The sequence below is a fragment of the Notechis scutatus genome, chromosome 5, assembly GCF_049901735.1.
Source record: "Notechis scutatus isolate UNSWTSFEM ecotype Mainland chromosome 5, rNotScu1.2, whole genome shotgun sequence".
NCBI classification, from domain to species: Eukaryota; Metazoa; Chordata; class Lepidosauria; order Squamata; family Elapidae; genus Notechis; species Notechis scutatus.
In genome coordinates this window covers 70927518-70948035 of record NC_142013.1, presented here as the reverse complement: position 1 = coordinate 70948035, position 20518 = coordinate 70927518, and the positions used below count along the sequence as shown (strand labels likewise).

The window sequence follows — 20518 nt, the reverse complement described above, 5'->3', positions numbered from 1 at the left end:
CGCATGTGATAGTCAGCGGCAGGGTTTCGTTATACTGAATGAGGACTGCGTCGGAAGTCAAAAGGTTTTTTTATTTGTCGGAAAGCGTGTTCCTCTCGCCTTCCCCAGATCCAGGATGCCTTTTTGTCCAGGAGCCTATGCAAGGGTTCTGTGACAGTCGCCTTCTGGGGTAGGAAAATATTATAGAAATTAATGAGTCCAAGGAATGCTTGGAGTTCCGTTTTATTTTTCGGTCTGGGGGCTTCCTTGATGGCTTTTAACTTTTTGTCAGTAGGGTGAATTCTATGTTTGTCTAGGAGGTACCCCAGGAATTCAACCCTTTCAGTACATAATTGGCACTTCTCTTTCTTTACTTTGAGGCCGGAGTCTTTAAATTTTTGTAAGACTGCTCTTAGTCGTTTCTCCAATTGTTTCTTATTGGGGGCTGCTACTAACATGTCGTTGAAATAGGGTACTACTCCTTTAATTCCCTGCAGCAGTCTTTCCATTAGGCTTTGGAAAACCCCAGGTGCGACGCTGACTCCAAATTGGAGTCGGTTGCATTTAAATGCCCCTCGATGTGTCACGATTGTTTGTGCCTCGGCGGTTTCAGCATCGACCGGCAGTTGTTGATAGGCTTGTGCCAGGTCGAGCTTTGCAAAGATTCTGCCACCCTGCAGTGAGTGTAGGAGATGCTGGACTACTGGCACAGGGTAGGCACTCTGCTGCAGGGCATGGTTGAGGGTGGCCTTGTAGTCTCCACAGATTCTCAGGGAGCTATCTGGTTTGATGGGGGTGACAATGGGTGTTTCCCATCGGGCATGGTCGATAGGTTCTAATATGCCTTGCGCTATGAGCTTATTTAATTGCTCATATATTTTAGGCTTGAGTGCAAATGGCACTCGGCGCGGCTTGAGGCGGATGTGAGCGATGTCTGGGCTAAGATTGAAGGAGATTGGGGACCCCTTGTACTTGCCTAAAGTGTCATCGAAGACCTCTTGGAAGTCTCGTACGAGCGTCGATTCCCAATCTTCTTCATCTGTGTGATTGATGCCTCCCATCTCGATCCGTAGCGGTGTGAACCATTGTAATCCGAGTAGGCTGGGGCGGTCTTTATCTACATTTGTAAGTGGTAAAATATGGGTGTGGTTTTTGAAGGAGATCTTGAAATGTCTGATGCCAGCCACTGGGATACGGTTTCCTTGGTAGTCACTCAGAATCAATTTCTGGTCGCTTAGTTCCTGGCGGCGTATGCTGGGTATTAAACGCTTTATGGTACGCCAGGAGACCATGGAGAGGTAGGAGCCAGAATCTACCTCCATAGTGCATGATTGGTTTTCGATACCGACCTCGATGTGTATTTTCCGTGCGTTTATTGGTGAAGAGTGAGCGATGATAACTGTTTGGTGTGTTTCTTCTCTTCGCAGTGCCTCGTTGAATCTTTTGTTTCGGCCGTCCCGGCTCCATCGGCTGTCAGACTGGCGGTCCCGGTTTTTGGTGGGGGTGCCATCTTGTCTTCTCGGGCTGTTTCCCTGACGCCGGGGGCTGAAATTTCTTTTATTATGGCATACTTTAGCGATATGCCCCCGCTTCTCGCAATATTGGCAAACAGCATCCAGGAACTTACATTCGGAACGCAGGTGATTTCCTCCGCAGCCAGCACACTGGTACCCTGACTTACGACCTTGCCGGTCTCACCGATTGCGTTCTGACTGAAGTCTGTGAATCTCTTCTTCTTCGCTGTCAGAAGGGGATTCGATGTCGCCATGGTGGGTGGTGGCCGCGAGTATTTCTGGTGTGGTAGTTGCCTCGCTGGTTGATTGACGATCGGTTCCGTTTGAACGCCGCATTCGGGCCGCTGATTTGCGGGTAGCTTCGGCTGCGGTCGCTTCGGCTATGGTGTCGGTGAGGGAGATGTCACCCTTGGCCATCAATCTGCTTTGGAGCGCTGGGTCTTTTAGGCCGAGGACGACCCGGTCTCGCATGGCCTCATCCAGGTTAGCGAATCAGCACAAACCTCCAAGGTCCCTCAGATCGGCTACGAATTCACCGATGCTCTCGCCCTTGTGCTGGTTGATAAAAATCATGCCTTCGGATAAGAGTTGGTACAGCCGGAGCGTAGTGGTTCTGGAGGATGGGAGCTAGGTTGTCCCAATCCATTGTTTTGACATCTGCGGGCTTTGCTAGCGCCTTGGCCATTTTGAAAACGGCGGGTCCACAGTGCGTTAAAAATACCGCCCGCTTCTTGCTGCCGGTGGCGTCTTTCAAGTTGTTGGATTCCAAAAACATTTGGAAACGATCAATGTAGGACTCCCAGTCCTCGCTGGCTGGGTTAAATGGTGCAGGCGGCGTGGCGCTGCTGGCCATTTCGCTGGTCGTCTCTGCGCTGTTCACCACGTGCTGGTTAGCCTTGTTGTCTCAGAATCCCATCCTCGTCGCCAGTGGAATATGAGTAGTTTTAAAATTGGAGGAAGAAAAATCAATAATTTGCACAATGATAGTAATACTTTTGTTAAGTATGGTCGGTGGGTCCCATAAAAGACGAGGCCTGAGTAGTGAACAACAGCTCTTTATTTCACAGGAAGATTTCTGAGACAAAAACCCTACCGCGCGGCAGCTCTTCTTATAGAGCTGGCCGCGGCTAGGCAGCCAATGACAGCTCTTTGAGTTTGCTGCGCTTGGTTTCAGCCAATCGCGGCAAACCCTATAGGAGCCAATCAGGAGTGTTCAAATCGTCCAATCACGGTCCGGTTTTTCTGGACCAATAGGAACGCAGGGTTTCAAGCCTGCTAATATGGAACAACTTTGATAGCTGAAAAATAATATGGATGCTTTTACTGTGGAACTAAACACAGTGTAAGCATGGGATTACGATTAAATATTACAAATGTAAAGTAATGACAACAGCTACCTTTAAAGCCGACAAGGAAAATATTAAAGTGGGGAGTGGCTTCTATCTTTTAGGATTGACTATCAACAGTAAAAAACAACAACCAGAAATGAAGGTAATCAATGGAAAGTTTCTAAAGAAGAAATGAAGGTGAATAGCACAGAGTACATAACTATAAGAGCTAAAGGGTTAGTTTCATCCTGGAAAGGATCCATATAAATCCTGGGAGTTAAACTCAATCATGTTATGTGATGTATCGTGACTTTTTTCCCTTTGCTGAGCCAGGGTGGGCGTGGCCTGAGCATGACGCATTCCCTGCCAGCTTCCAGTTTGACATCCCTGATGTATGACAATGAGTCAACACAGAATTTATGGTAATAATGAAATGATTTAAACATGGACAGCACTATCTCTAATCCATAAGGGAAGGTAATCTGGCATGTAGATCTGCCAAAGGAAATACATTTCATCTTACTTTTCAAAACACTGTGCCATGTTTGGGATATAGAAGAGACAAAAGATAGCAGGTATCCTCAGAAGCACATAAACCTTATCTAATTTTCTAATTGACCAAATTATTGATTCTCTAATGTAAATTTCTCTTGCTATTTTCATAGCCATCTATTACACTGAAAAAAATTGATAATTTAATCATATTTGTTGTCTTTGAAATAATATGATGCTTCATGATCTTATTTATGTCTAACAAGGTGTCTAATCTTGGGATGACCAAAGCTATTACAGAAAAAGGTCCTTAGTTCAAGTATGCAGGGAATTAGAAGACTCAAAAATAACTCCATCCTAATTATATTAGGCATAAGTTAATCTGGGAGTTGCTTTGGTAGGTAGCACCAAATGACAGTTTTCTGCTAAAATTACTCAAATAGCAATAAAGATATTTTCAGAAATTTAAGTTGTTTTCTAGGTTTGTTAGCCTCACAGGTGATACATGTCTTTGATATTGCCTTTTGTTTACTTACTTTTCCATATCACTTCTCCTTTTTCCTTTTTAATAAATTCTTGTAAGACTTTACATTCAGTTTACAGAGTTGTTTCTCTGCATTTTTGAAATTGTTCGTTTGTTAGCATTCAATTTTGAATCCAAATGTCCTCTATTGCAACCTGCCATTCTTATAACACATGAACTGTATTAATTAAACAAACATAAGGAGAATGTGCAATCTTCCCTAATGTAATCCATACATTTAAAACCAAATGGAAAAGGGAGTGTGCTGTAAAACAAAATCCCAAATCAAATATGTTTCCAATTATATTTTTTTAACCTCATAAATGCTAGGGATTAGGAAGTTGAAAATTATTATAGAAAGCAACCAATACTTCATTGTGATAACCCTAAATGTTTGGGGACAAATTACCATTTTTCCTGACCTTCCCTCAAAAATAAGCCTGATTTTTGGGATGGGCCTAATATAAGGCCTACCCCAAAAATAAGCCTAGTGAAGTGGGTGGTCATGGCCAGCACAGGCATCCAAACTGCATGTCCCCTCACAAACACAGGCAACAAACCCTGAGACATGACGCCTCCTTCCCTTCTCTAGTCACCTCACAGAGAATCAGCCCCGTAATCGTGGCCCCATGGATTAGCTGAGCCAGCAAGGGCCAGGAGCTGCTTCCTGTTCTGTCTCTCTAAGCACTAGGGTGGAGCAGGGAAGCAGAATTGCAAGCACTCCTTGAATCTTGCTGGCTACCTCATTCATCACAGTTCGATTTTGCTTGAGGTGCAGGAGAGGGAGAAAGATCAGAAGCGCCTGCAAAATGGGTGGGCTGTGTAAGGAAAACACTTTCAGAAAATGATCTGCAATTGGGAGGAGTGATTTTCCTACCAATCTTCCTTTCCTTGGAGATGATTTATGCGAGGACAAAGCAAACCCATTCGGTCTAACTGCATATCCATATGCCAGCGGAAAGTAGGCTGGGTGAGCTACTGCTTCAGCAGGCAGCTCTGTGGCAGCCCTGCATGAGGGAGGGGAGATCACTCCTTCCTCCTTTGTGTCACAAAAAGTTGCCCTTCAACAGGCAGAACAGACAAATGGAGGAGGAAGGGTGATCTCCCCCTCCCTCCTCCATCCCGCTGCAGGGCCACCACGGAGCTCCTGCCCGCCGAAGCTGCAGGGCAGCCAAGAGCAGCATAGCCAAGAGAACGAAGAGCACTCTCAAGGCCAGCAGCAGCAGGTGCAGCCGGGCAGAGGCAGAAGGGGGAGCAGGTAATCCCAACATGCTGCATGCCGTTCTGCCTTGTAGCAGCAGCCTGCGCAAGACCCAAGCTCCATTATCCCAGCAGCAGGGCTAGCAGGCAAGCTGGGTGGAGGCCAAGGCATGCCAAGAGCTACTTGTGTTGCAGCCACAGGCAAGTAGATATTGGGACAGAGGGTGGGGCTAGCGGTAGCACTCCCGCTCCCATCGGCCCTTGCGCTCCCCACCTCCTATAAATGGAAAAAAATATGACATCCCTGAAAATAAGGCCTAGTCCTTATTTTCAACCCCAAAAGAAAACAAGACCAGGTCTTATTTTTGGGGAAACGGGTAGATTGCATGTTTATTTTCAAGGTTCACTGCCAAGATACAAAGCAGAAAGTATCTGCTAGGGATAATGTCATTAGGAAATTGACTAGCACCACATGGGGAGCACAACTTGAAATCCTGGTACTTCCTGGTACCTTGCCCTATGTTTTTCTGCAGCAGGATATACAGCACCAGTCTGGTGGACTCCTTTCATGTTCAGCATGTTAATGCTGCTCTCAACGAAACAATGTGTATTGCAACAGGATGTTTAAGACCAACACCAACTGATTAACTATCAGTTTTTGGGTATTGCACCGCCAGACATGAGAAGAGTTTCAGCAGAAATAGAAAAAACAAAAACAGCAAAGAGATCCCCAGCATCCTATATATGCACCTGAGCTCCATCCCACATGACTGAGGACAAAAAGTGTTTTTTGCAGATGACGGAATCATTTCCATAAAATCTGGAAATCCATTGAGTAATATTATGGTGTAACATGAGCTACAGTGAAAATTGGATCAACTTTAAACCTATGGCTGAATACCATCTCACATATGGAAAACTTTGAACAGATTGAGAACAGGGATATCATGATGTAAGAAGAATTTGGAGACTTGGGGCTATATCACAGGAGATGGTAACTGCAAATTGGAGAAATTTATTTTATTTATTTGTCAAGCAAGTATTAGATAACAGGTGTAAGTATAAGCATGGTTATGAATACATGAAATGGATACAAATAAAAAAGAAACAATAGGACAAGGACGGTAAGCAAGTTGGTACACTTATGCACGCCCTCTACAGACCTCTTAGAAAAGGGTCGAGGTCAATAGTAGACAGTCTAAGTTTAAAGTTTTGGGGGTTTGGGGAAGAAACCACAGAGTCAGGTAGAGTATTCCAGACATTGACCACTCTGTTGCTAAAGTTGTATTTCCTGCAATCGAGTTTGGTGCAGTTTACCTTGAGTTTGTATCTATTGTGTGCTCTTGTATTGTTGTGGTTCAAGCTGAAGTATTCATTGACAGGTAGGACATTGTTGTAGATAATTTTATGTACTATACTTAGATCGGACCGAAGGCAGTGTAGTTCTAGATTGTCTAGGTTTAAAATTTCAAGTCTGGTGGCATAAAGTATTCTGCTACGAGTAGAGGAGTGGAAAACTCTTCTCGTGAAATATTTCTGGACTTTCTCGACTGTATTAATATCCGATATGTAATGCAGATTCCAGACTGATGAGCTGTATTCAAGTATTGGTCTAGCAAATGTTTTGTATGCTCTAGTTAGTAGTGTGATATTACCGGAGAAAAAGCTACGCAGGATTAGGTTAACAACTCTTAATGCCTTTTTGGCTATGTAGTTACAGTGGGCTCTAGCACTTAGATCATTAGAGATGAGTACTCCGGATCATCAACAAGGTCTTGATTATTCAGCTTGTATTTTATTTTCTGATTTTTTTTGCCAATATGCAAGACAGAACATTTGTTTGTTGAATTCTGAACATTTATTGATATGTCACAATTTTGATGGATTATGTACAGTGGACGATTTATTCCTGGCCAATGATAAAGCTATCCAAGCCACTATTTTCTGGGCCTCAAATACTATATAATGTCACATATATGTTTTAAATTTTTTCTGTGTTTTAATTTTTAAATTCTTTATATAGTTGTTGAAAGCTTTATTTAGATTATTATACTAATTTTAAATATAATATTTCTCTTTTTAATGTAAGATGTTTTGAACTTGTAAAATAAAAATAAATAATCTTATATATACTATGCTATTTTCACAATGGAGTTATATGATGTTATTTCCTAAAATGTATTTAGCTGCTAAACTGAAAAAGATAAAGAAATATTGGGGCGATTTAGAGAAAAAAATGGGAAAACAGAGGTGTTAGGAATCCAATTTATCAATTTATCTTATGGTAAATGGAAGATGTCTACATCCACCATGGTAGACATTGTACGAGAATCTCTTTAACAAGCTCTCAGAATTCCAGTCTTGAAAATTAATTTTGATAGTGGCTGAGGATCAAAACTGAGAAATTACTGTTGGCAAATATTTATATATTAAAAAGTCAAGGTTGAAACTTTGCTTCTGTTAGTATAAACTTGTAGATTTCATAGAAGGCAGCTGAGGTTGCTATAATCTAGAATTACAGAATCTAGAATTTCAGGTAAAGAAAATGGTACAAAGCAGGTGCTAGAATTTCTGCAATATTCCAAAATAGTACCTGTGGACTTCCAAATTGAAATTAATTTTTTAAAAAGAGATATATTTTTTACAATTCAGTGATGTTTATCTCTTATCCACATGAGGAGATCATTTCTAGTGTATCTATTCACTAGAAAGGGGCATTTAAACCTTCATTTCTGTTTGCTGACGTATATAAAAATTGAAACATAATGCGTATGTTCCAACTAGGTAATGGTTAGTGTCCATTGGGGGAGAAGAATGACTAAAGCAGCTTTGCAGCATTGCACGCAAGCCCCCTCTTTTGTACTGTACATAGTGATATTGCATGTATGTACAAAGGTTCAAGGTGGTGTGGTTCTGTTTCCACCTTTTGACAAAAAGAACAAGATCCTGCTGATGCCCTTGATAGTCTGTAGAGATTTTCAGTCATCCAGGTCATGGTTGCCCAAAGGTGCTATTTTTCCGGAGGCAACTGGACTTTCTTGTTTTTTCTTTTGCAGACGTTTCACTTCTCCTCCTCTGACAGGATATTGGGGAATGGAGTACTACACAGATAAACCTCCAAGTGCTTCAACAACCCTCTAAAAGGATGCAAATTACCAGCTGTCTGCAAGGAATATACATCCTTCCATTCCCCACTGTCCATTCCATTGTCAGAGCTGAAGAAGCTTCTTGGGTGAGAAGCAAAACGTCTTTAAAAGAAAAAAAAAGTATCAAGGGCACCTTTTTTTTTCTTTTGGACAGATTTATCGCTCAGAGGTTAAGCCACAGATATATTGTATGTTGCTGAGAATGGAGCCAAGAGAACAAAACATTTATATAGGAGGATTTCGTCTGTGGCTTTTTCCTGTGTAAAATAGCAGATTTGGGGCTATAGAATGTAAACCAGATGTCAGCATCACTGGTTTATTTGCTGCCAGGTTTTTTTTAACTACTACATATTTTTGTAGCTTCGGTAATTCTTTCGCTGCAAGCACCAATATTTTTGGCATATGCTATATTCATCCCCTCCCTTTTTATCTTTCAGATTACAGACTTGTGTGGTGTTAAACATGTCGGTTATTTTGGTCGTACTCAGTTTTATGCTGCTATGAAGCTTATAGCTGCTGCACAGTCTGGTCTCCCAGTACGAATAGAAAGTATTCAGAATGGTAACTGATTATACTCAATTGCTTTACTTTGGACAATTTTATTTTTATTTAATAAATAAAATAAAATATAATATTTTATTTAACATATTTATTAAACGGTCTTTATGTTTTGTAAAAAATTTGCAAAACACCATGGAAGAAACTATAAATGACTAGAGGGAAGGGAAAACTAATAATAAGCAAACAGGGAAAAAATCATCTCAGTAAAAGCTGAATAGAGCCTATTGTACTAAAAAGTTTAATAGAAATTTCATTTTATGAATTCAGGCTCATTAATATCCTGTTTATGAAAACTCAGTATAGTAGAAGTAAGACTGCAGAACTTTAAAAAGCTACATCACTAATTAAACTATTCCACAAATATAAATCTATTTCTTTTTTCTTTTTTAAACAAATTTTATTAATTTTCAAAGACAATACACAAACAAACAAAACATAAAACATAAAACATAAAAACATAAAACATCTTTTCTGAAAGCTGCTTGATCCTGGGTTACATCTCTTCATATAGACACAAATTCAAATTCATGTTCATTTTATATACCATTCCATATCTTATTAACATTTTCCATTTTCTATATAGCTTCTCACCTCTTTTAACTTTCTTAGTTTTATTTTATTTATCTCATCTCAGTTCAGATCATTATGCTTATTATTCTTTGTCTGTTCTGTTTCCAGCTATCTATCTTTTCTCTTTAAACAAAATTTCTCCTGTACACTAATTGGAATGTGACACCTTTAACTTTCCCCTAAATTTATAACACTTAGTATAGTACATAACTTCCATTGGGATTCTGTTTAGTACATTCTAAAGTTACACATTATATTTTTAAAAAAGAAAAATTTATAAGTATGTAATATAATTAAAACAACTATCCATGCCAATTCAAATCTATCATTAATATTAATATTCATTTAAATCTTAAACATTTTACACATTACTTTTCAATTGAATATCATACTTTTATGGGAACACTTATACTTTCCATAGTTATTTCCCCCCCACTTCACATCACTTATATTTTAAATCATTGTATCATTAAAATGTTCCCATTTCCTCCTACTTCAATTCTCTCATTTATTTCATTGCCTTCCTTTTATTCACAAAAATTTCACTAAGTTACACTGAATATTTTATCCCATTTTTTGATCACATGTTGTTTCCAATTTTCTAACATTATTTCTAAGTACAAATATAACAATACAATCTTATGTACCTTTGCAGAATCCCTTTTTCAATTAAATTTTACCCATTATCTCTAAATGAATCTTGTTTCTTTACATCTTGCTCCACACCATTGAGGCTTCTCATCCCTTCCTTCCTCCCTTGCTTCTTCTTCTCCCTGCCCTTTTTACCCCCTTGTCTCTCCACCTCCCTTTTCTTCTTCTGCATTCCCCCTTTCTGTTGTTTTCTAACATTATATCCACTTTTCACCTTATTTTTCTCTTTTTTGGTTGTTTTTTTAAATCTTAAAGTCCCCTTTTTCTTTTCCTCCTTCTTCCTTTCTTCCCCAAATAAAGTTACTTGTTCATCAAAGATGGCTTCTTCTTTATCCCAATCATCTTGTTGCGCAGTCAGTTTCTCATAGGTGCAAATCGCCATTTCTAAGAATTGAAAAAGAGTGCCAAGAGAGTCTTTCCCTTCTTGTTCTTCTTCTTTGTATTTTTTGAATTCAATTTTCAATTCATCCACAAGTGATGCCATTGTAGAAAGATTTTTTTTTTCCAAAACAACCGCCCAAGTGTTTTTAGTCCTTCAAAGATAATTTCCAAAAGTCCCAAAGTCACCAAACAGTCCAAATAAGCTGTTTCTTTTAGCAGTTTCTTCTTTCTTCACTTTCTCTTTCTGGGGTTACTGTTTAGTTGCAAAGTTCCAGTTAAAATGTATCTTTTAGAAGTTTTGTTAGTATTTAATGATTCTTTAAAATTCTAGGCAATCTCCTCCTTACTTCCAAATCCTGCTCCAATTCTTTTTCTCTCCCTTCCCACTTACAGCAAAAAAAATTTTTTTAATTGTTCAGAAATCCTTATTATCCCTTTAGCATTTAATTATCCAGTTTACCTATTGATGCCAAAGCGGGTTTTTCCGATTTCTCATGCATTTCTGTTCGCTGTCAACGTTAGGAAGGAGAGTGAAAAAAAAGAACTTCCCCTTTTAACTTCCATTCGCCGCTTGTAAATATCTGGGAATGATGTATCTTTCACAAATTTTAAGTTCCAGGATACCTTCGTTGTTGCTTTGTCCCGGTCAGCAAAAAAACTTTCACTTCTTCTCAACTCCTCCTGCACTTTCTTTTCCGGCTGAGCACTTCTTTGTGATGGCCATTTCTGACTGCCACTCTACCGCCTTCGGAAAAGGGGGTTTAGCCGGCTAGGGAAGAGAGGTGCGATTTCTCTCGACCCTGCCAGATCCCTCCTGTCTTCACCACCTTCTACGGAGGTGGCTAGCCCTGAAGCCGGATGGCTCAGGGCACTCCAGCGGCGAGTGCAGGCAGAAACCGTGCACGATCGCGGATTCCTGCCTGCCCCGAAGCGCTGCAAACCCAGTTTTTCAAATATAAATCTATTTCTAAAGCTGTTGTACTTGGCACCCCTAACTACTTTTTATGAATGCAGAGTAGACTTTAACTCCCCTCATCTCCCTTTCTCCCTTCATGACTTCCCTTTTGGCCACCCTGCTTTTTTTTTTTTTTTTTTTTTGCTTCAGCTGACCTTTGCCATTTTCTTCTTCCCATTGCTGACTAATTACACCTGGCCTGGGCAGCTGGTGAAGGGCCAGACTGGGCAATCTTCATCAAGAACAGGAAGAAGTTGGTGAAGATTACTTGGTGTTGGCAGAAACTGCAGAGTGCAGGGCGTTGGAGAGCAGAAGAGTGGCAGGGACGGAGGAGTGCGGGGGCAATTGAAGGGCTGATGGGAATCCAAATGGCAGGGGCAATGGAGTTTGGGATGGCCAAAGTGGCAGAGGTAGATGGGGAATTGAAGTGGAGGTGAGTACAGCAGGGCAGCTTTAAAAGTTTAACTAGTCCTTTTAATTTGGGTCAACGAAGGTAAGAACAATCAGTCCAATAGACCCAGTATGTTTTCATAATCTAGCTTTCCAATCATAGTTTAAATTATATGGCCTAATTTTGCACTCGAGTTGCTAGTTGTATGCAAGGTTTTATAATATTGCAGAGTAAAATTTCCTGAAATTGCTAAGTTATAAAACAACTATAATGAATGAAATATGTCCTTTATAATGATGGAATATAGAAACTTCATTTGTAAAGCAATTGCTACGTGGCTAATTATTATTAGTCAAATGCTTAAAGTCTCATTAAAACTAGCGCCAAACCATTATATCAATGTATTGTTTCATTTAGGAAATTATAATTTGCATTAACATTGCTAATCTACAGTGAGTGAGATTAGTCTAGTGTGAGACTATGGATATGTGTATTGTACTTTGACTCCTGTTAGATTTTATGGGGCTTATATTCTTGTAAATATATTAGTGATTGTAGCCCAAAATAGTTTCCCTCCAAATTGAATACAACTAATATTTATTATAAATATTTATCTATATAAAGAAATCTGCACCAATGTTAAGTTTGATGCAGCAGTAATTATTTCACTAAATTTTTGAAAGTCAGCCAATCTGACATAAAAGCTATTATAAATTACTATATCTTCTTGGTTTTGTCATTTTTGCATTATGTAATATTCTACATGCATAATTGTATCACATTCTTTTAAAGCCCAAATAGAGCAAGTGAGTTCTTAGTAAAACAAAACATATTAATATTTTATAAGTAAATACAAGTGGTTCAGATAGTAAGTGGGAAATACAGATATGCATATAATACATACACCTCTTTTTAAGGTAATTTACCAAGTCTATTTTTATGTTTTGAATTTCTTGCATTATATAGAGGTTGATTGGGTTTTCCTTTGTAGTACAATGCCCAATTTTTACACACATGTATGTTGTATTGAAATATTTGTTTTGAAATATTTCTCTATGCATAATGCAATGCAGAGAAACAGAAATATAGTACTTCAGGAAGCATATTTGTGCAGATATAGAAAATCAAGTTATGCATTTGCACACTCCTTAACCCCAAATTGCTTTTCATTTTGCCTTAATGGGAAATGCTAAAAAATATTTATATTGAAGTAATATTAGGGTAGCTTTTTGCCCAGTTTTACCACAGCAATGTTACCTGCATTTTAGAACTTCTCCATTTAGTGTTTTAATATTGGTGGGCATTCGTTTTTATCCGTATTTACTACATAAAACAATTTGAAAGTTTTCAGGTGGAAAAACATAATCTAAAAGTTTTGAGTAAGATAAGAATAGAAGCCTAAAAAAGGAGATGCCCTTCCCCAAGTTAATTTACTTTTTTGTTTATCAATCCTCCATCCAAATTAGTTTACTTTTTATTTGCCAGATCCATTCTGCTTTTGTGGTCAAGAAAGTTTATATATTCTTACAAATAATCAAAAATAGTAAAATACTCTCTAAAAGTTTAAGACTTTATACAAATACAAAATGCAAAAATGTTCTTTTTCTTTGTATTTTCCTACTAATTTGGTCTGTACTAAATTTTAATTTTTCAAGTAACATAATTAGTTTTCAAGGGGAGTCATTTGGTCAATAAATAAGCTAAATAATATTGTATTATATAATCATTTTTCTTTTGTATTTATTTCTGTTGTTTAAGAATTACCTTTACCTCGATTTAGTGCTCTGAAAAGTGATAGTGAAATAAAATATATCAATCCATCAGAAGCACATGGAGCAAAGTTTCAGAGTCTACATACAACCCTTGAGATAAATTGCTTCAGAAAACCAGGTGAAGAAGAAAAACAGGTAAAGTCCCTTTTAAATATGTCTTTTATTGTGGGCTGAACTACAGAGTTTTCATTTTATGATGTCATGCTGACAAAATCAGATAGATCTTAATTACTACTTTAGTTCATTTTATTGGTAAAGTCTCTTAAGACAGACTGGGAATTACAGCTTATTTAGTTATTGCAGATTCTTTAAACAAGAAATATCAATTAACTTGGAGAGTTAAGATTGCTTGTCTCTTATATGATCAACTTGCTGTTTATCTTAAGCAGATGAACTACAGATTTTTATTAGATATGTGGACAATCACTTGAACCAAATTCAGTAGAGTATTCACTTTAAGAGAGCTACTAGTCAGTAGTTTTGGGAGGGAATCACCCTCAAAACCTTTTATAGTAGATTGAAAGATCCTTCACAAGATATAGGGGGAGAGCCACAAGAAAGAGAAGAAAGTCTTAAAATAAGCAGACTTTTTTTTACATAGTACTTTTGCTGGTTTTGTATGAAGCTATAAAGACTTATAAAGGAGATGGTCCTGGACTTCTGGAAGAAGAGAAAGGAACCTGTCCCACTTTACATCGAGGGGGGCTGTGTAGAGAGAGTCCTCTCCTTCAAAATCCTTGGAGTCCACCTTAGCGAAGATCTCACCTGGAGAAACAACACAATCCATGTGACCAGGAAGGCCCAACAGAGAGTCCACTTCCTCAGGGTCTTGCGGAAGAATAAGGTGGAACAACAACTGATGACCTCCTTTTACCAGTCCACAATAGAAAACATCCTCACTTATTGCATTACAATATGGTATGCTGGCTTAACAACTGCGGATTGAAAGACATTACAGAGGGTGATGAGCATGGCACATCATGGGCTGTCTCCTGACACCAGTAGACGAAATTGCCAAGACTCGCTGCCTTAGCAGAATGAAGAAAATCCTCAGGGATGATTCACACTCTGGTCACCACTGCTTTACTCTCCTACCCTTGGGTAGGAGATATAGAAGCATAGCCAGTCATACGAACAGGCTGAAGAACAGCTTTTATCCAGGGGCTGTCAGACTCCTGAATGCAACATAACATCATAAGTATATGGTATGATAGACTTGCAGGGCCGGCGCAACATGTTCATATTGGTGCAATATATTATAATGTAATGTTATGCACATATATGTTTAGAGGATTGTGTGTTATTAATATGATTTATTGGCTTAGGGATTTTTTTTCTTTCACTGTGAGTTATTGATACGTATTTATGTTGGGAAGGTGCACTAAGGGAGACTCTGCCAATCTGATTGTACACATGTGCATTGACAATAAAGGTTGAATTGAACTGACTTACTAACAACTGTTCAAAGTGTAAATGTTGAAACTTTAAGTTGAAATTTAAATGTTTCAACAGCTTTCTGTTTGCCTTTTGTGAGGTATCAAGCTGTTAGTTACCTAACAAAAGATCATTCAGTATTAGATTCCTTTCTATTTTAACTATTCTGCCATTCAATATCATTCTACTTTGTGGCACTCACTAAACATTATGGAACATTATTCCCCTGGAGATTATACTTACCCCAGCCCTATTGGCTTTGTATGTTATTTTTATTTGTTGTTAGCTGCTCAGAGTCATTTATTTGAGATGGGTAGCTGTATAAATTGGATAAGTAAACCATTAAAATAAACTACTTTGCTTCAATTGCCAAGAATCAGGTAGTAAATATTAATATATAATATGAATATTTACAGAGGATTTGTTTCAGGACAAGCACTACAAATTTGTTTCAGAGCAAGCTGAAATTTTGCTGACTGTTAACTGACTTAAATTCAATAATCCAGTTACATATGTTATTACGATGTTTGTCTTGAAGGAAGAAGCAAAGTCTCCCCCTATCTCTCCCATTGGTTCCCATCCTGCTTCTCTCTCAACTTACCAGAGAATTCCTTTGGGATATGGATATGGATATTGTATATTGAGAAGTGGGCTCGAGCAACAACACGGAGGTAAGTTAATGATTACCTTTGCTGTTGTTGTAAGTGTCTATAAGCAGCCCTACCAAAAGGTGTGATTAAGACACTCCTTCAGGATTGAGGAGAAGCTGTGTAGAGTAGATGAACCCCATGGCATGAGAAAGTGAGCAAATCTACCAGCAGCTGAACAAATCACTATAAAGGTTAGTTGCTCTAAGGAGCAATATGGAACCCTGCAACCACACTGACTTAGCAAAACTGCCACAACTGAGCAAGGAGGATTAAATATACATATATTGCAGACACATCTTGTATGGATGGAAGAAATGCTTATTGTAGAAAGAAGACCACCATATGCAGTAACTCCACCCCCACCCCAAATTGTTAAGTCTCATTTTATACAAAACCTCTGTGAATTATAAGAGACACCTGTACGCAAAAGTTTGAGCTAGCATGCCAGAGGCAACATTTTAAAATATTTGTAACCTGCCCCAATTGCTTGGAATCTTCCTGGGAGGGTCAGGTTCCACATTAAAAAAATGTGGTGCTCAGTTTGCTTAAGAGTTTTATCACCTAGAAAATTGAACCAATTCTTGTTCTTGCTCTTCACATAATAAAATAGAATATTTCATGCCTAACAATCATTTACAATCATATTCTAATAAATCTTTTAAAACTTGTTGGCAGTAGGATATTAGAAATATTGGGAATGTTTTGGTCTTCAAATATTCACTGTTATAACACAAATATATTCTCTAATTGCTTACAAAATCCCTTTTACAATTCACTGAACGTATTGCTAAATTGTAGTCAGATATCTGCTGAATGTGAACAACACTTCATATTGATATTTTTAAAGAATAATGTCAGGGTTCCAAGTAATACATCCATTGCAAGCAAGACTCCAAGGCAATTGAATCCCTGAAAGATTACTTTTATTGAAAATATCATATTGGCACATTTCTGGTGAAAACCGACTCTGAAACTGCCATGGTTTTCACCTTATTAAAAGTAAAAGGTTTTCTACTTTCTCAAAACAATCTGTCATATGGTCCAATCACCATGCAGTCTGACAACCAGGTGGCATCACTCCACCTTCTTCCAACCAGGTGTGAGAATGTCCTTGGTTCCCAAGAGAAAGAATTTTGTTTTGTTACAAAAATCCTTCTATCTCAAATCCCACCTCCCTGACCCTCAGCTATAATATGGCAACACTGAAGTGGATGAAATTACTTCAGTCAGGACAGCTTCAGTATTGACAAATATAACATAGAATATAATCTAACACATGCTTTATTCTTTGCAAAACATGTTTATATCCATTAAACAGATATTTTAATATCTATTCACTTTCACAGTTAGCTGGTCAAATGAAATTTTAAATAGCCTGTTTCTCAAATATCAATGCCTTCAAGCCATTCTTTCCTTGCAATAAAGTAATTTATTGAAGATATTTACTCAAAAATGGTATATATGAAGGATTATTTCTTAACACATGGTCTACATCTATATCCACATCTATATATCCATTCCTCTCTTTCTCTCTCTCCATGCACATTAATACATACACTGGCATTAGTTGAATGTTTTCCTTTTCTACCCTCTCATAGCAGTCCCTCTTAACCTCCAAAAATAATGTTTACAAATGAAGTGAACGATAATAGAAAAAGGAATTATTATGGGGAAAAGGATATTTTTGAAAATGAGGCATGACCAGCTATCTCTATTCGCTGAATAATGTAAAAAAATAAATAACTAATTACACAACTTCCTCTTTTCTATATCACTGAAATATATGAAAGAAAGTGTCATTTCTTCCAAAATATGAAGAATCACACTACACATTTATTTTTAACACAGTATTATTTCCTTTTTTCAATTATGTGAACTGTATTTTTAACTGCAAAAAATTGTTCAAGCTGAGAAGTTAACTAATTATGCAGCTTGTATTTGATATTATATATATGGGAGAATGAGGTCATAGAACAATAACAAAACTTTATGTACATATATTTTATTTTTGTATGCCTCTAGTAAATCATAAGGAATCTCAGACACGTCTGCTATATGGGACCTTGGCAGCTTCTGTTTGAATTGTTAGAAATGTGATGGTCAGAATAAACAATATTAACTAAGTAAGCAGATGCCCTGATGTTGAAAAAACAGATTTATTTGTATATTTTAAAAAGAAATCATTTATCTGTATAAAAGTGATAATACAGTTATTGTAACAAGTTCACAAAATATAAAAAGGAAAATGATCTTACAAATTTAAAGGATATTACTGTGCAAAGCCTTTTGAGCATTTTATGCTATAAACGAACACCTTGTATTACTTGTCTTAACTTGTCTTAGCTATATTATATTAAGACTAGTTTATTTATTTTTTATTTATTATAATTAACATTGCTTATTTTTCCCTCAACTGTAAGGTGACATTGTTTTCAGAGAGAAGACAAGGTTAATTAAATAAGCATTTTAAATAACAACCACTATAGAAATTTAGAAGCATATTGATCATTTGTTATATTTCACAAATGACAACAGTAGATAACTTTGATGTAACATTGAGTGAACTGAACATGATAAATGTTGGTTTAACTTACTGCAGAAAGTTGCAAATTTAGTTTAATTTGAGCTCAGGTAAAAAATGAAAAGAAACTGCTGTTCTGAGAGATATTAGATGCTTTTCATAAATAATGAATTAACCCATTTAGAATCAAGCCCCTGTGTTAAAAAAACATTTACCATTTGAGCCTTCTTCATTAACCTTTTTCCTTAACCTTTATACATCCTAATAGTGGTTATGGTAATAAAGTGAATTTTACATGTGTGTACATACATGTTTGAAATTATATAGTATGAGACAAGATCCAAACTTTGTAATTTTTTATTTTAGTTTAGCGTATGTTTTGCATTCATCTTAATCTTGCATAGGTTCCTATGAAGCTAGGCATTCTATTCAAGATGGATTGACTTCAGAGAATTATGGGCCCAAATCAATGCCAACTCGCTCATGTGTTATTCAGGTAATTTACATGACATGCAAAAACAATTGAAAATAAATTTTCTGCATGGGCTACATAAGTATTGAAAAATAAAACTTGATTTTTATAATCAATGTTACATGAACTAGTCTTGAGTGAGACCAATAGGGTTAGTAGTATTTTGCAGCAAAGGACAATTGCAATCTAAAACTAGTAATAAAGACCTGGGAGCTAATATGAGCTCTGGCCTTTAGAATATGTGTGAAATGGAAGCATTTTACAACTACACAGGATCAGCTACAGGATAAAGTGAGATTGTGTTCCACATAACTTAAATACAGGTAGTCCTTGACTTAAGACAACAATTGAGCCCAAAATTTCTGTTGCTAAGTGAGACATTTGTTGAGTGAATGTTACCCCATTTTACGACCTTTCTTGTCACATCTGTTAAATGAATCACTGAAGTTGCTAAGTTGGTAATTAAGTGAATCTGACTTCCCCATAGACTTTGATTGTTAGGCGGTCACAAAAAGGGATCGCATGACCCTGGGACACTACAACCATCATGAGTCAGTTGCCAAACATCTGAATTTTGATCATGTGGCCATGCTGTTGTAAATGTGAAAAATAGTCATAAGTCACTTTTTTCAGTGCCATTGTAACTTTGAACAGTCATTAAATGAACAGTAGTAAGTTGAGGACTACTTATATTAATTTATATTAGCTTTTATATTAGGATTAAGAGTCACAGGTTGGAGGGCAGACATAACAGTATTGAATCAATGCCAGATATTTTACTTTGTCTCCACCTACCTGAAATCAACATTTGTCCACTTTTTCACAGTGCTTTGGATAAGAAGGAAATGGGTAAGACAAAGGGCATGAGACTGCGACAAACTTCCAGATGTTTCTTGTTGACAGCAGCTTGAGTAAATCAAAATGTTCATTACCCTGAGAATTCATGCTGCCATTATTTGCATGTACACAAAAAAATAGTGCATCTGTGTATAACTAAAAAAGAGTTCCATAGAACAGAGACAATTTTGTATGTCAGAAAGAGGTTTCTAAAGAACAGAGACATAGTATGTGTCAGAAAGTTGCATCAAGAAAATTTTTGAAGAAATTACACTGGGTAATTAACCCAAAACTAAAAAGTTCATTTAATTCACCATGATCAAACTCAAATTTATAACTAAAAGTGTGTGTCACTATGCACCATGGGTTACTATGATGTGAGTAGTTGTAGCAAGGAAAAGACAGCCTTTAAAATTTTGCAAGATAGCTGAGTGTTAACTAATCTGTATTGGTTTTTGTGACTGATGTTCTTCACTGTTATAGTTTATTTTAATTGGAACTGCATTTAGTTGGGGGTACATCTAGAGCCCATTAGAGTTGGGTGGTTGATAAATTCAAATAAATAAATCAATTTTTAAACGGCATTTTTGAATCAGTTCTCACTGCTGTCCTTTCTCATGTCTTCTGTTCCTAATGGTCACGTATTGATAAAGTAGTATCTAATAGTAGTAGAATTAATGGGTATCTAAAAACAACCTCCCCTTTTGAATTATTTATTCTTGATGTGTTTGCTTTGGAAACATTAGAAGCTACAGTTGTTTTCTGGGATTTGATCTTTCCCCATCCTAATATTGATAATGAGTCCAATCAACCATTTATTTGTAATTAATTTGGAACTTGTCCTATTTTCCTTGTTTGGAAATGTAAGGATTGTTAGCAATTTATTTAAGAATTTTTCTTTTTTACCTCATAGGTAGATTTTATCATATTAGTTTGTAAACTCTTCCACTGGAAAAGATTACACATTAAATATCCATGACATTCATTTTTGAAAAATTTTGATATGTATGGCTTCTGGAAAATAATGTTTTGCAAATTCAACAGAAGTATCAACACTATTTATTTTTAAAGGAATGGCATAGTAAGAACAGAGCATAGTTAATGCTTTGAAACATCAGGACACTCAGCTTTTTTGTTATCC

The 20518-nt window shown here is 37.2% G+C and overlaps 1 protein-coding gene across 3 annotated transcripts in view; it reads left to right on the top strand.

The window, feature by feature from the left end:
- REPS2 (RALBP1 associated Eps domain containing 2) overlaps nt 1–20518 on the top strand; it is a 136042-nt gene that overhangs the window by 28346 nt on the left and 87178 nt on the right. For all 3 annotated transcript variants that reach the window (XM_087966984.1, XM_087966985.1, XM_087966986.1), the window contains exons 2-5: nt 8620–8743; nt 13450–13598; nt 15436–15568; nt 18473–18564. In XM_087966984.1, the coding sequence (XP_087823110.1) occupies nt 8620–8743; nt 13450–13598; nt 15436–15568; nt 18473–18564 (498 nt within the window). The remainder of the gene's footprint in view (nt 1–8619; nt 8744–13449; nt 13599–15435; nt 15569–18472; nt 18565–20518) is intronic.